The sequence below is a fragment of the Rhynchophorus ferrugineus genome, unplaced genomic scaffold (genome assembly GCF_030347505.1).
Source record: "Rhynchophorus ferrugineus isolate W39M unplaced genomic scaffold, kcgeb_rfMv2 rfM3, whole genome shotgun sequence".
NCBI lineage: Eukaryota > Metazoa > Arthropoda > Insecta > Coleoptera > Curculionidae > Rhynchophorus > Rhynchophorus ferrugineus.
The window spans coordinates 70,220,950-70,238,041 of NW_027472582.1; the positions used below are offsets into that span (position 1 = coordinate 70,220,950).

The 17,092-nt window shown below is 31.6% G+C and overlaps 1 protein-coding gene across 11 annotated transcripts in view; it reads left to right on the forward strand.

Moving 5' to 3' along the window:
• Positions 1-17,092, forward strand: part of sdt (MAGUK p55 family member stardust) — a 140,553-nt gene that overhangs the window by 98,592 nt on the left and 24,869 nt on the right. For all 11 annotated transcript variants that reach the window (XR_013005004.1, XR_013005005.1, XR_013005006.1 and 8 more), the window contains one exon: positions 15,402-15,606. Coding sequence is in view for 8 of the 11 variants with exons in the window: in XM_076399578.1 (XP_076255693.1) it covers positions 15,402-15,606 (205 nt within the window). In the remaining 3 variants the exon portion in view is untranslated. The remainder of the gene's footprint in view (positions 1-15,401; positions 15,607-17,092) is intronic.

The window sequence follows — 17,092 nt, forward strand, 5'->3', positions numbered from 1 at the left end:
GCAATTAAAATCTGTGAGAAAATCGTTTCCAATTAATTTAAGTTTTCAGGGAAGCGTCGAAGAATGATGGTTACATTCAATTAACAGCTAACTGATGATCTATTTCATCATAATTAATATCTTGTTAATTGGTTATTGTCATGGAGGTTTTACTTGATACTGTTATTATTAGTGCAATATTTATCATCAGCTCACTTACCACATCTTCCAGTACGACATAAACACACCGTTTTTTTAACCGACTTCGAAAACGCAGGAGGTTCTATGTTCGACTGTATATATTTTCGCCGATTTCTCCGTCATTTGTGGGCCGATTTTCAAAATTATTTTTTTATTCGAAAGAGTGCACTTCTGAGGTGATTCCATTCGAACCAAATCAGGATCTGTTGGGGGAACGAGAGAAATCGAGGGAAACACTTAAATTTCAAGCATGTACAAAGTTTCCACATACTTTTTATCCAAAATAATCAGATATTTGTGTATAATGTTATTGTTGAGCGCTGATGTGACGGAAAATCAGAAGTCGTTCAATGCAAAAGCCACTCAGTTTGCCATAACTAAGCCATATAAAACCTCCCAAACTGAGGTCGTGGGTTCGAATTCCGGCGGCGACAATAACTTTTTGTTGTTTAATTAAAACATTTGTCAAATCACCTAGGCAAGATAGCGGACCCCGGGGCCTGAAACGTTTCTTATTTTCAATCATTGTTTATTCCTATTTTTCATCATACGGGCACAAAGCTGGATATAATCATATTCTATTGCAATTTAACAAAACTAATTTTAGTAAATTTGTCAGTATATTCCATTTGTCTAAATGATAGTTACGTTGTGTGAAGAAATACTTTTTTGAAAAAATAATAGATGTAATTATAATAAGTATTAATACTTCTTAGGACGATCTATCATGAAAATTAACGACTATTCTCATAAATATGTGTATTAGAACCTTTTTTTCCTCCCTTTCCTCTATTAGCATAAAACAGATATTATTCAATTATGATAATACCGAAAGATCAAGCGCCTTCAAAAAATTTGCGTGGGCTAGGGATGAAATTTAATTTCCGATTAGTCGTTAAGTAGTTAAAATTCAAAGAAAAGCGAAATAAGCATTAGATTTCCCTGCAGATAATGCTGAATTATGTCCCGCCACCTTTATTCTTATTCGTGGACTGTGTAAAGTCTTGCAATAGGTTTGGTTTGGTAATGTGTTAATAAATTGTCACAGGAAAATGAATGCTTCAATAGTGCTTATAACTTGTGAAAATTTATTTCTAAAGTCGCTATTAGGTTTGTTAAAGATGTAGAAAAGATTAGAGAATTTCAAGCTTTTCAATCAATATGTATTAAAAATAAATTAGACTATTTATTAAGCAAAAGTTAAGAATAAATACTTGTAAACTATACAATTTAATGTGGTTTGATTTGCTTCAGTCTTCTGATTTCCTGCAAGTTCTATCTATTTGATAGATAATCTATTTGATTTCGAGGACATCGTGTAGTTGTTCATAAGAATTGATAATTATTCGAAGAACCTTGTTTTGACTGGCTTACTACTAGTAGTAGTTGTTTCTTTAATGCTACTCCATATTTGAACCCCATAAGATGCAAGATGCTGTGTCTGCAAGTTCAGTTCCCCTTGTGCCTTTTTCTACAGCTCTATGTAGATATGTTTCTTTGGCTACAATTACTGTGTCGTCGACAAATGTTCCATGGAACTTTTATAGACCAGATACAGGAATGGTCCCAAAACACTACCCTGACGAACTGATTTGGAAATAAAATCAATCGGCTCTATATTTGTTTAACAATGAAGCTGGTCGAGTAATCATGGTGAAAATTGTTTTGCTTAATATATATATAGGTGAGATTTATAGCAATTCAAACATTCTTTAGGACTTAAGAAAAACATTTTGTAGTAAATAAAATGTTAAATACTTTTACTTTCTCACCAGGGAAGGACATCCGTCAATTCTTCGGTGATGTCCCAAAAACTCGTCATGATTCAAAGCAAATCGCTTCGCATATATTAAATAACTTTCGCAAAAGTTAAATTCAGTCGAAATTCTATTTGTATTCATATTCGGTGCGAAACTCAATACATATGTGTCTTGCAAAATCCAGTCCAGTTAGGTTATTGACTTCACTATAGATCTGGTTTATTATTAAGACTAATTTTAAGAAAATTATTATATTTGGAGTAACTTTAATCCGTTGGATTGATAAGTGACATATTTAAAATGTTTTACCAAAAGAATCCTATTAAGTAATGTTATAAGAATAATAAATAATTAGTGTTTTATGGCACTTTTTATTTATTTTTGTTTATTTTTGAATTGATTGGATATACAATATTTAATGGTTTAAAAAAGCTATTGTTTATAGTTACAAAATAAATTGATAGATGATATTAATTTTCCTTTATTTCGAAATTTTGTCATCTTTGTGTCAACAAGAAAATCGAACAATCTTTTGGTATATTCGAGACATTGTTGTTTATAACAATTTTCTACGATATAATATCTAGAACTTATAAACAATTTACCTTTTTAAGGTTTCTGACCAGAGTTCTGGTACGTGGTGATAAGGCAAAACAGTTATTTAGGATCGTTAAGACTGTGAATATGCTTAAACTGTGGTATTTCCAAACTAGGGTTCCTTGAAAAAACTTTGAAACTATAAAAATTTAGCAAATTTCATTTGCTAATTTTTTTCAAAATTCATTTCAAGATGTTATTTGGATTGCTAAATTATGGATCCTTAAAGCAAATAAGGTATTTGGGGGCTTTGAAACGATGGAAATTTGGCAAATTAGGCCTATGTTCGAATCACCTAGTTTACCTCATAAGAGTTAATTTCAAAGGTCTTAATAAAAATCCAAGTTATAACAGTTGAATTTTTGATGTTTCGCTAATCAGTCGCCCTTGATTTTCATGACTGAAATTATGGATTTTGAAAAAAGGGAATTGTGAATTTTTAGGAAACTTCATCTAGATGATGAATTTAAGATAAATTTCAAAATAAAATATATGCCATCATCATAAAAAAAAGGGTTTCCTAGACATTGATTTACGATTCTTCCAGTTTGCATATTTTTTATAACAAATACATGACAATTCGATGAAAAACTTACTTCCTTTTTTTGTTTTCGAGTTACAAGCCTCAAAACGTTTTTTAACATTTTTTTACCATAAACATTGTTAGGATCTTGTGAGTTTAAATTATATTGATACTAACGTTAAACTATATGTAAATATTTTATGATCTTGGTCTAAAAATGTTTTTATGACAATCATAAAATACTGTGACAGAATATGTTGATATAGCTCCATCTATACCATAAATCACTTATTTTTACTTCAAGGTCTACTGGACCAAACCATTTTCGAACAGTTGTTTGTTATATATAATCAAAAATATTTTAACAAGTTATATAACATCCAGTGCCTTCACGATTTTGTCTGTGTTTAGTATTCAATTATTAAGTTGTTTTTAGCTAAATTATTTGCAACAGGTCGTTGCAATGTTTGTATTCCACTTTATACTGACGATATTGAGGGTCAGTATAAGTTTTGTTTGTATTCAACATTTGTGAGTAAGAATAAATCGACCTGAAATATATTTCTTTTGTATTATAATTGAAATATACTATAAATAGATGAACGAAGAATATGAATATTTTTATTAATTTAAAAATATTTTCTGTTTGTCTTTTCAAATACAATAATGAAGAAGCAACGTTTAGGATGTTCGTGGCTTTTTCACAATTTTCCACGCGTTTTATTACTGTTGTAATATGTTTTGTTCATCATTGCATTATTTATAAATAAATTTCATGAAAATTAATTATTTGTCTGAATTTATTCTGAATAATGATTTGGACATGGACTGTTGAGTTTTTTGAGCATATCTCTTATGCGAACCATACTTTTTTGATGCAATACCGGCTTCATTAGAGTTCGAATTTGTAAAGCAGAACTCCAAAACTGGATGAAGGAAATAGCAGACATTTATTTTAATCACAATATATTTTAGTAGTGATTTAAATTACATTGTATAGCTGTTAAGATAAGAAATGTGAAATTTAGAGAATCAGGGAAGAAGAAATTAGATAGCATTTTTCTAAGGTTTATGAACAGTGTACAGTAATACTATGAATTAATTAAATTTGCTTACAAAGTAGACTTGGATCAAATAAACAAAATATAAAATTATCAACGACACCCTAATGATCTAATGACAAGGAAAATACAATGCATTATTATATAAGAGTATAGGTAAATAAATTATTGTTTTGTAAAAAACAATGATGTATTGACTGAGATTTCTTTCAGCTTAAACATACTATAATCTATTCATTTTATGCTAGTAAATGTACAATATCTTAGTCGAAAGCTCGAGGTAGTCAATTCTTTAATGGGGTTTGTGGATCAAGAGTAGCTTTCATATATAGAGGTGGCTTTTTCGTTTGGTTTAAACTATATTGACTGTATTTGATCTTAACAATTTTGGTCTTTTTATAGCATGTGCATATGGTTCTTGGAGTTCTTGTTAATTGTTCAAATATGTAAATTAATTTAAATATGGCGTTATAATGGATTTATAAAAAATAGAAAGGCATATAGAAATTGTTTTTATTATTTCGTTTTATTCAATATTTTTTAAATAAAAAATGTTTTATTTAAATTTTTACCATTGTGATTTAACCGGAACCTATGTACATGCTTGTATATATATTTTCAACATTAAATCTAATAATCACGATAAAAATAAACTGTAAATAAAAATTCTGTTTTAAAATTAAATGGAGCTCAATATGCTCATGCGCCAAATCCGGCGATAGTTGTGAAGTAACGTATCCTCGGAATAATAGCCAATCCTGTCAACCGGTCTTCTTTTCTTGATGAATGTGTTGACTGAATTTAAAAGAAAATGCACCAGTTATTGCACCATTATACATGCACATTGGGTTATAAACACCCCGTATAGTATGTGTCATCACATACAAACACAAACCCACTTCTATCGAACCTACTTTGTAAATATGGACAGGTGGGAGTAATGCTTGTACTGCTACCTGCGTATACGTTACTAATCAAATAAAATAGCGGGGAAAGTATATCCGTCTTTTTTTCGCGCATCGCGACGGACGTCCTCTCTCAGTCGCCCGCTGCGCTCAGCGTCATTTAATTTAAATAGTTGATTCGTAATTTCGGTGCGTGAAATGGCTCTCTACCTGTCCTCCTGTGATCCGCGCTGGTTCCCGTGTGTTGTGATTGTTCGCGACTGAACCCATATCTCTCGTCGGCAGGTGCTTTGAACTTTGATTGATCCGCAGTGAATTTTTTAACGGGCGTCAGTTCGGATGCTGTTATGCAGTTATGTTGGTGGACCCCCGCAAGCGATACAACATATTCTACAACAACAACTATTACTACAATCAGGTTCGTGGCTTAAAAATTCTTGATCATTTTACGTGTCAATCGGTGTGATCGTCGCTACCGAAAACAACTTTCAAGGTTTGTTTATTCTCGGGTGTTGAAATTTAACATATCCATTAGTTACAGTTAGATTTTTAAATAACATCACACATGACTATTTAATTTATTTCATATATTTCAGTATAAAGTTAATATCTGGTTTCATACATTTGTGGATAATGCCTACAAAATGTATCTATGTTAGTTTACCGTTCATAACAAATTTTATTAATTTCAAACAGCAACACATTTTCCGATGAGAGAAAAGTACCATCGAAGAGGTTTGATAAGCTTTTATGGTGCTTAAGCGTAAGAAAAATTAACCATTTTTATCAGAAAACTTAATTTAAATGCAGAAAACCATCACTTCGTCTCAAAAACATGAAAATAGTTCGCACAATAGTTTTTGGTAAAGTTAATTTGAACATAACATATTGTTTCCTAGCGTATTTATTGTGAACCGTTTCCAATTCCTTGTTCTTCAGCTAATTTTAACAACCATGAATGATTCGTAATTAACTTGGCTTCTATATTTCTTTGTTTTTGTTTTTGAATCATCATTTCATAAATTTTGAATCTTCTAATGAAATTTTTTTATCATTTTTACTCTCAATCAGTTCCATAATGCCCAAACACTGGTCTATAACTTTTTGACTGACAATTTATGATTTTACTAGTAGTTTTTTATAATGTTTTAGTAAATATTATCATAATTTTCGCTCAGGATAATTAAGCAGCTTTGATTCTGACTAATCATTAATATGATCATTAACATTTCATTATATAGAATAATTGAGTTATAAAAGAATGTTTTCCTGACAAAGTTCTAAAATTCGTGTGGTTTGGTTAGCTTCATTCTTTTGATTTCTTTTTGACTCTTTGTTCACTGGCAATATAGTCTTCGACATTGCTGTGATTTGGTTATATTCTTTCATGTCTTAAGGCGAAATATCGGAAACTTTGTTGGTTACGTAGTGATAAACCTAATAATTCGCAGAATAAACTTTGGTAAAGCTAATTTGAATGTAATATATTGTTTCCTAGTGTATTTTTAACATTATATGAACATTCGGCATTTGTAAGTTCAGATTCAGACCGGCATTAAAGCTGTTCAAACTAAATTAAAAGAACTTCTCATATCAGTTTCAGACAATAGTTTAACTAATATACACCTGAGTCCAAAAAGAAAATTGTCACCTGAGTCACTGAGTAGTTGAAGCTGTTGAATATCGTCAAGAGCCATACAAAAATGTTATAAAAATCATCGAAAAGTTATATGTTAGAAGCTATGGAATGAATGTGTTAATTTTGCAAGATAAACAGTTTATTAAATTTGGTCGATGTGCACAAAAAAAAGTAAATATTTAGAGGTAAAAGCTGTCAAACTTTTTCAAATGGATTTCCGAAATTTTCGCAATTTCTTCTTATGAACAAAGAATTTGTTTACTTTAGAAAATATCCTATTTTATAAAGTGATTTCCTTATTTAATTTAAACTATTATAAAATTATTGGGTTGTAATAAAACAATTCTTTATCGATATCAGTTTTATACTATACTGAGCGCATAATATTTAAGGGTAGGTCAATTTTATAATATATTACATAATATATTTGCATTATTAGATAATGCATAGCATCAGTCTGCTTCCACAAGATTTTGGCTATTCGTCCTTGATGAAATCAACTCATGTTATTATCAAAGATAATTAAGTTTATGTGTTTCTATAGCTGTTGCAATTCAGTTTAATCTTACAAAATTAAAAGAACACATAATTCAGGAAGATCATGCATACAAGAGATGTGTTAATATTTCATATCATTTTAACTACTAGTTTACAAATTACAATGGTTTTATTGAATCAGCTTTGATTATTTTCAAAAAGTTGTTGTTTTTCCATGAGAATAAATTACCCTTGAAGCCAAACAATGACTTGATAAGCGTTATGGAGCTCTTGCTTAAGAAAAACTAACCAGTTTTAGAAATGAGCTGAATTTAGACGCCTAAAGCCAGTCAGTTGTTCTTAAAAACAGTTTACTGTAATAGCTTGCAAAATAGCTTTCGGTAAAGATGATTGAGATTTAATTGCTGATTCACATCGAATCAGAAACTACTATTCAGAACGCCATTTAAAGTTGCTCAAACTAAAAAAAAAGAACTTCTAAAATCAGTTTGCGACAATAGTTCCACTTAGTCCAAAGTTATACGAAAATGTTATAAATAAAAAGCATTGAAAAGTTATAGGAGCTTGTCAAACTGTACAACCTTTTTTTGTTTTGAATGCCTTTTACAATTTTCCTTGATGTGTATTTATTTTGCAAAACATTTGTTCACTTCAGAAAGCCACCTATTTTTGTAAAGTGATTTCCTTATCTCATTCTGCATTGCATCAGTGTGTTTTCACAAAATTTTGGCATTTCATCTTTGACGAGTGCTTAAATAGAGTCAGTCATCTAGTCACCATCAAAAATCGTATTAAGTTCATATGTTTCCCTTCAGTCTTTTCTTTGCGTTTCTAAAGTTAAGTTAAATTTAGATACCACAAATAGCATTTGCGCCTCATATATGTATATTATCAACGTATTATGTATCCTATCAACATTGTAGAGATCAGGATCATTATTACAAGCTAGTAACTAAAAGAAATAAATTATTTGAGATCTAATTATTTCATTTGTTTCTTATAATAAATAAAATCTTATAAAAACCACTCAATTATGGGGAAATGTAAATGATATATTTATAAAGAATTGATATTAGATAGTCTTTTATACATTTGTTCAGTATCATTCACAAAATCTTTAATATAATATTATACGTTAGTTAAAAAATTTTGGTTTTTCCTGTTAATATTATTATTGGGTGCATCATATTTTATTACCAGTCTATACACATTTCTGCATAATAATTACTTTTAATAGCATCAACGACCTTCATATATATATATATATATATATATATATATATATATATATATATATATATATATATATATATATATATATATATATATTATACAGTTACAGTAGCAATTAGTAATTACAGTTAAACAATCAAACTAGATGAATCTGAACTAGATGACAATAAGGCGCTTTTATGGTTTGGAATGGTTTGAAAATGATTGAACACTGTACAAATCTCATTATAGAAGTTCCGTTTTGCTCTTCATTTTCTTCTATTTTAATTTGTTCCAAATAACGTTAACGAGATCGCTGGGTAATAGTTTAATAAAAACGTTAATTGATGTCCTGTTATATATGTCAAGTTGCTCAAGACTTATCAATGATTATTACATATTTACTTCGTAGCTTTAGTTTAGTAATAGTATACGATTTTAATACCAAGTGTTAGTTCTGATTTTTATTCGTGGTAATAAATCAAGTTAAGGAGTTATCAACAGTGTCTTTATTTTATTGACAATAAAAAAAATCTTATCACAGCGTATAATGTTTGCTTAAAACGATTCTTATTTACTCAAATACATCTATTTCTTTACGTTGTTTAAGGAAGAAACGTGTAAGGTGTATCCATCTCAAACATCAGTTTAGAAATTCCTTATCAAAGCTCTAGAGGGTATTTGATTTTAAACGTTCTGTTTTTAATTAAAACTAGTTATTGTTTACTATCACGAATTATATTTTGTGTAACCACCTGCCATCTTTTAGCAACAGATGGTTCGCGAGTTGAAATCTTCGACCCCTTTTTGGTCTACATCTTAAGACAGAAGGTTTGTAGGTAGGTTATGTGCTATTGATTGGATTAAATAATGAAATGAAGGATCTGCTTGACTAATAATGTGTATGAGACAAAAAAAATATAGTAAACCGTTTCTAATTCCTCCTTCTTCGTAATTCGTAATTACCTTGGCTTCTATACTTCTTTGTTTTTATTTTTGTATTATAGTATCATTTATAAGTATTATTTCACCATTTTTGAATCTTCTAATAAAATGGTTTTATCATTTTTGTTCTTAATTAGTTCCATAATGTTCAAACACTGGTCTATAACTTTTAGGCTAAAAATTTATGATTTTACTAGTTCTTTTATATAATGTTTTAGTGAATATTATCATAATTTTCGCTCAGGATAACTAAGCTGCTCTGATTCTGACTGATCATTAATATGATCAAACATTTTATTATGTAGAATCATTAAATTGTAAAATAATGTTTTCGTGACAAAGTTCTACAATTCGTGTGGTTTGGTTAGCTTCATTCTTTTGATTTCTTTTTGACTCTTTGTTCACTGGAAATATAGGCTTCGACATTGCTGTGATTTGGTTATCTTCTTTCATGTTTTAAGTCGAAATCTTAGAAAACTTTGTTGGTTGCGTAATGGTAAACATTCGTAATTAATCGAAGAACGTTTTGTGGCAAGATTGGATTACTAGTCGATTAGATACTTTGGTGACACTGTTTTTTTATCTAACATGATATGGGCATTGACTGACTGGCCGTATTATTGTATAATTTTACTCAAACTATATTATATTATTTATATCGAGAAATAGTCAGTCAATATTGTACATTTAAATAGTATGGTACATAACAAATAGGGGGCGTGTGATATTAATAGCATTATTTATCATCATGTATTGTTTATCTTTAACTGTGGTTATTCTTGTTGTTAGAAATATTGGGACCTTGAGTAAGTTATTGTTCTGTTTTCCAATAGATAGCGTTAATAGTACTGTAGTATAATAGATAAGCAAATAAGCAAGCTTGAAATTCAATATCTGTTATTTTCCTCAGTAAATTCGCAGAAAGAATAGAAGGTAATTCTAAAATTGGCATGATAAGAAGTTGTTTGTTTGTTTGTTTGTTATATTTTAGAGTCTATTTTTTACTAACTAGGGTTTATCTGCTTGCTGCTCTGGGTTTGGAAATACGGTCCTTAATATTAAACCTACAAAACTGGCTGGTCACTAACCAACTAGGATACCATTCAGGAAGACATTCTGTCTTATGTATTTTGTAGATTTTACGTTTTTCTTTATTGACTATCATAAATATAAAAATAAAATAACCATCAATACATAATTAAACCATTTCCTTCTATTACTTTTCGCAGCTTGTTTTTAAATAGAAATAAAGCACTTGCCGGCTTGGTTGGCGCAGTAGTAAAGGCGACAGCACGGTCCTTCTACTGTTGTGATAGTCGCGGGTTCGAATCCTACTGAGACATGGTCGTAAATTTATGTTTGTGATTGTCCTTAGGCAATGCTGGAAAATCTGACAGGGAAAATGATCCCAGTCACGCCAGTAACAAGGATTACCCATCCTACCGAACCGGATATTTTCTGGAATGACTTCTAAGTTCAACTCAGCCAGTCGGTAGGCTTAATGCCGCCCACGTTAAGAACTAAAGCATTATTTTTTTCAAAAACAAGGAGACATTATTCAAGATCTTAAATATGTTTATTTTCATGTATTTATCGAAAAAATTATTGAATTCTGTCATAATAACGACTATTTCAAACACTCCACTTTTTATGTCATTGTAATCACGTGAGTTTATGTTTAGCATGACTATTAACGCTACTTTGAGAAAAAACAACAACAAGTTGCCTCATATTTAGTGGCACTAATACCACACTTGATATTTTGACTGTGGGATAAACTCGATATTCAGAAAGGTCGTTCTTGTATAACCATAAATTTTGCCGTATCATTCGAGTGGTTAGAGTGGAACATCATATGTAAAGTGACTGTAAAAAGTGATACGGATCTTTTCTCTCAAGTCGGTCATTATATGGTTCTTCACAATATCCTGTTATTGTGTTTACACTTTCAATTAATTTTAATGTAACGAGAGTTGATGTTTTAGAGAATATTTTTGTATCATTGTTGTCTGAGCTTGGAAAAAATATTTTGTTGTGTAACTAATTATCATATTAGCTGTAGTAATTAAATCGTTAAATATTTTATTTGTTTTTTGCTATTTTAAGAGTAATTTAATAAGCGAGAGAATACTATTTTATTTTGACATTCGTCGCCTTCAATGTAATGATATATATGCGTTTTTTTGAAGCATCGACATTGCAGTTCTTGACTTAGGCGATTTTTTATAACGGAATATTCTGGAAATATTAGTCTATTTTAATATCTTGGTATGGGATGTGACGTTATTGCATCAGGTTTGCATAGTCCCAATATTTTACTGGTGCAGTTGATCTTGGATAACTTTCGCTACTTTACTGGTGTTATGGGTGTTATGATTACGAATAAAGTCATGATACCATTGTTTTACAGTGACAAAAGAAAAAGCTCTAATCAGAAGTAGAAATAAGTTGGTCAATGCAATATGCTCTAAGAAAGTTTATTAGCCAAGGGAGGCCCACACCGCTAACAAAGCGACATATTCATGAGAACAAAGTACTGAAAATGATAGTAGTAGTAAGTACTACGACCTGCTAAATACCCAGTGAAATTGTTACTGCAGATATTGAAAATATTAAATGACGTAATGACGTTGCAAAAAATACCAACGATATCGAGTAACAATCGCAATGTCATCCTGTTGCTTAGGTACATGTTGCAGAACTTTTTTTGCCTTATTTACCAGCTGAAAGGGTTTCCTTGCTAATATTAACTCAATTTATAAGAGAGCATTGCCCGTGAAGGAGCTTTATTTGATGTATTGAAACCTTATCGTATGGGAACCTTAGGCGGCTTGGAGAACCGCTTTTGGGGGGATAGTCTTCGGGGTTACCGGATTGGGAACTCCTCTGACAGGGATCTGATGTGTGAATTTTTGGAGAGAGCTGAGGTTACATGGAATCTCTTGTATAAGGAGAAAACGAATCGTCTTATTTCTGTTGTGTCAGTTTCCTGATGAATTTGGGTATTTCTGCATTTACAGAACGAGAACTGATGAAGAAAGCTCTGTCATCTGCGTATTGGGCGGTTTCATCATCTTTCTTCATTGGGGGCTGGGGCTAATGGGCAACCTTAGGAGACTCCTGCTTTGATTGATTTAGGATTGGAGAGTGTATTACCGATCTTTACTTGAGAGGACCTCTCCAATAAAATAGAACGCAGTAAAATTATCAGGTCTTCGGGTAAACCTGCTTCGATCGCTTTGTGTATTAGGCCATCGTGCCAACTTTCTCGAACGCTTTTGTTAGGTGTAAAAAGACCGCGCAGAGCTTGTGTCTTTTCTTCACGGCGAAGTGAATTTCTGCTGCCAATCTAGTGGCCTGATGTGCACATGAATGTTTGGCTCTGAACCCGTATTGTTCGTCTGGTATGATGTGGTTCTGCTCAATGAACCAGTTGCGTGCAAAAAGGATCGCACTTTCATCTATCTTGGACATTGAACTAAGCAGGCTGGTGGGCCTGTAGTCTGAAGGCGAAGAATCTGTTCATTTTTTCGAAATCATGACTATGTATGCATATTTCCTAATTTTTGGGAAGTGTTGCAGAGCTGCTTGTGGGGAGCTTTTTGAGTTGGAATACTGAAATTTCATCATATCCAGGTGTCTTTTTTGATTTAAGATTGCTGATGATCTTTATAGCACTTTTGGCGAGACTAGATACTATTTTCCTTAGATTTTTGGCCTCTCTGATAACTTTTTCGTTCTGAATTCCATTTGGTTTTCGAACGATTCGGCCAGGAGCTCGGCTTTTTCGCTGTCCGAGACTGCGAAATTACCTGACTCTTCAGATTTCAGGCGGTAATGTCTTTTTTGACTTTTTAAGATTATCCATTATTTGGCGGCAATGCTATATTGTAATTGCCTTGCGGAGGTGTGATTGTGACAGTTGTCTGTTTGTGAGCATTTCGAATGTCATTTGTAAACTTGTGATAATTGCTGTTGCAGCTTGAATGGGAAGTGCAGCTATACTTAGCGTACTCTACTCTAGATGTAGCGTCTTCTTATTTCCACTTGTCCGAAATGAGAAAATGTGTCGATGATTAGGATCGCTACCATTGCCATGTTGCAAGAAAAATTGAAAAGCGTTATGGAATATTAAAGGAAATATTTTAATTAATATATATTGTACCAATTTTCATCAACAAATAACTTTTTAAGTAAAAAAATGACCAGACTAAATGCCAGCAACTATTAGTTAACTAATTAGGCAACTAATAATAAATAAATAAAATATTCTTGAGGTGTTCTTGTTTTCTTTCTAAGAACGCATCATTTTTTTAAATATTCCATAGACATTTAATATATAGCATACTAATTACTTGCAATATTAGCATGACCTTCTGCATAAGTTACGTGTTATGAAGTACGCATTATGTGTTATATTTAGTTTTAAATGATCCCTATTATAAATAACTATTATTTATAGTCAGAAAATCAAATTTGAGTTGGAATTATTGAGACAATTAAATTTAGAGAATATTCTTTTCACATAATACAATATTCTTTTCACCTAATTTTAACAAAAATATGTGTATACTTGTCATAAGGCTTTGTTAATTTAAATTATCATTTGTATACTTTCTTTAATGCCAAGTCTGTTATTATAATTATTAGTTAATATTCTGTTTTACAATTATATTGTGTTGTAGCTGTTTATTGTATATCGTTCTGATTTAATTTCTACTACAAGTTCTATGAATTTATCAGATGATGGGAGAGGAAAGAGTATAGACTAGTAGTTATATTTAATTTGTATATTTTATTATGTATTGTACGGCATATATGACATGAATCGTGAAGACCAAAGACAAAACTTATGCAAAGTAGGGTGCAAGCAAATAGTATATAGAGAACAAATCGCCCTGTATAAGTATTTCTTACAAATTCATGTTACATTGCCACTTTTGTTATTGTTTCAGTTGAATGTTGTATTACAAAAAGCCGCATAAAACACATTTATTAAAAAGCCTCGCACACAATAAAATACACGCAAAATAATAAAATTCTTTGCACTATTCTAATTCATCAGATAATGGGAGAGAAAACAGTACAAACTAGTAGATATTTCATATGTTATATTTAATGTTGATATTATCTTTAAGAAAAATCCCCATGGGCGCGATAGTACAGTAACTCAAGAGATCCTGAGGGTGTTATACAGTGTATATATAATGTAAGTCATGAAAGCCAGAGACAGAGGCTCTAAAACAAAACCTAGTCTGGAGTCTAACACTACAAGAGATGTTCTGAGATACGTGCAAAGTATGGTGCAAGCGATAGAGAGAACAAATCGCTCTATATAGGGATTTCTTACAAATTCATGTTACCTTGCCACTTTTGTTGTTATTTCAGTTGAATATAGGGTGGGTCATATATATATATATATATATATATATATATATATATATATATATATATATATATATATATATATATATATATATATAGGGTGCCGTTACCATTGACGCAATTTCCGCTGAGTGGCAATAATTGAACGATTATTTTCAATAAATATTGTCATAAATATTGTCGTAATAAAATTTGGACGTCTATTCAACAGAATGGTTAAAGCGAAACTGAGCTAAATGTCACATAATCAAGATGGCGCGAGATCAAAATGGTAGCGGTACTTTTGCCCCCCTTAGTGTCAAATCAAAATGTATGTAATATATTACAAATAGCTACATAATAACATATTTAGTAATAAACATTGCAGAGATGTTAGGAGCTTTATTTAAAATAATAAAATTCTTTGCACTAGTCCAAGCTTAAAATGATTAGTATTAACAATAATATATCATAAAACCGCGAAGAATAAGAAAACTAACTTACTCGGATTAATTCTATTAGAACTGATCAGTCTAGATTGTCGTAGAAAAAAAAACAATTAGTATTCTTTAATCGATTCACCTGAATACTGTTCAGAACAATCGCAACAGACGCAGTGAAAATCAAGGCCATCACGTATTTGTTTACTTGTTTCTATTCTCGCCCGAACTCTGCATAAGTCCCAGTTAAGTGATTAACGATCGTATCTCTTTCTAGGAACAGATCCGTAAACGGAAAGAAGAAGAGGAACGCATAGCCGCCCAGAATGAGTTCCTCCACCGGTCCCTGCGAGGGTCTCTCAAGCTGCAGGCGCTCGAGAGCAAACCTCAGGGCGCTATCAATGATGCCTACGAGGACGAGGCTTCGGAGACGCGGTCCGAGGCTCCGGTCGAAGAAAAAGAACGTGTCCATTTAGCATACGGTAAGGTTTAGTTTTGAAGTTTATCCATTATTTATTAAAATATATTTTGGGCCCACTTTCATCTCTCTGGATAAAAATTGGGTCCATCACCGAGATTATAAATCAAAATCAGACGCGTTGTCGTTCGACCTTCGTAGAGTAAAGACGTGTTTGGAGCGACGGTCAGTGTAATAAATTTGAAAGTGTACTACCTGTGCCACAAATGCGATTTTAAAAAATAAGTAAAAACCGTGACGACAATAACAGTGTTAAAACTGCGCGTTAAATGTTTAGTGAAAATGTGTTTAAAACGATGGTCACTGCAATAAAGTAACAAAGGTAAAATTTTGGGGGCTGTTAAGGGTCGGAGGTGCATCATCTGTACCACAAATGCGGCGTTATAACGGTTCTGAAACAAATACCGGTACTGAAATTTTTGTAAAAACGTGAATTAAACTATTCATTAAATAAAAATGATTAATAGAGAGAACCAGAGACTAAATGAGATGGAAACACAATCCTCAACGTCAGGTGAAGCTTATCTGGCACAACAGAATCAAATCTTTTGTCAAGAAAACCATAAGAGAACGCAAAATGAGCAAGCTCTCTATAATGCGTATATTAACGAAAAAACAGCCCGACGGAATCTGGAAATTGCACTAACAAATATGCAAAAACAATTAGATGCACTACAACTCCTAATAAAAAACCAAAACACATACAATCCAACTAGCATTCCCGTAGTGAACCAGTGCACTGAAAACAAATTGCCTGTAAACTATGAAACAGACGAGGAAGAATTGCAAAAAGAAGTAGGCTGGATAACAGTTAAAAGAAATAAGAAACGAAAAGCAAACTACACACCTGAAGCTTCACCACAACAACCAAAAACCATTAAAGCACAAGAATTGAATAAAGAAATAAAAGTGCCGAGACCACCTCCAATTATAGTAAGTAATGTCACAGACTTTGACTTGCTATATGAAACAATGAAAACAAATAATATACTATTTAGAGCAACAACATTAAACAATGGACAAATCAAATTAAACGCCGAATGTCGTAAAACTTTTACGAAAATTGCTGAGTGCTTGGAATTCCTAAAATTACAATGGCACTCGTATGAAGATAAGCAAACCAGAGACATTAAAGTAATGGCAAGAGGGCTTCCACCGACAGCTAAAACTACTAAAATAGTGGAAGAGTTAATAAAAAATGGACTTAAATGTACTGACGTCACAAATATCCTGAAAAAAGAACGAAATAAAAATAACAATGGAGAAATAGTTGTCCAGAAGAAGCCTTTACCACTGTTTATGTTATCATTCCAACATAACACGGACATAAAAGCAATTTATGAAATTAAACAAATTCTAGGAGTCGAAGTAAAAATAGAACCTCTTAGAAAGGCAAATCTTGTGCCACAGTGCAAGAGATGCCAATTACATGGACACACACAAAAATTCTGTAAAAGGGAACCAAGGTGTGTAAAATGCTCAGGAAAACA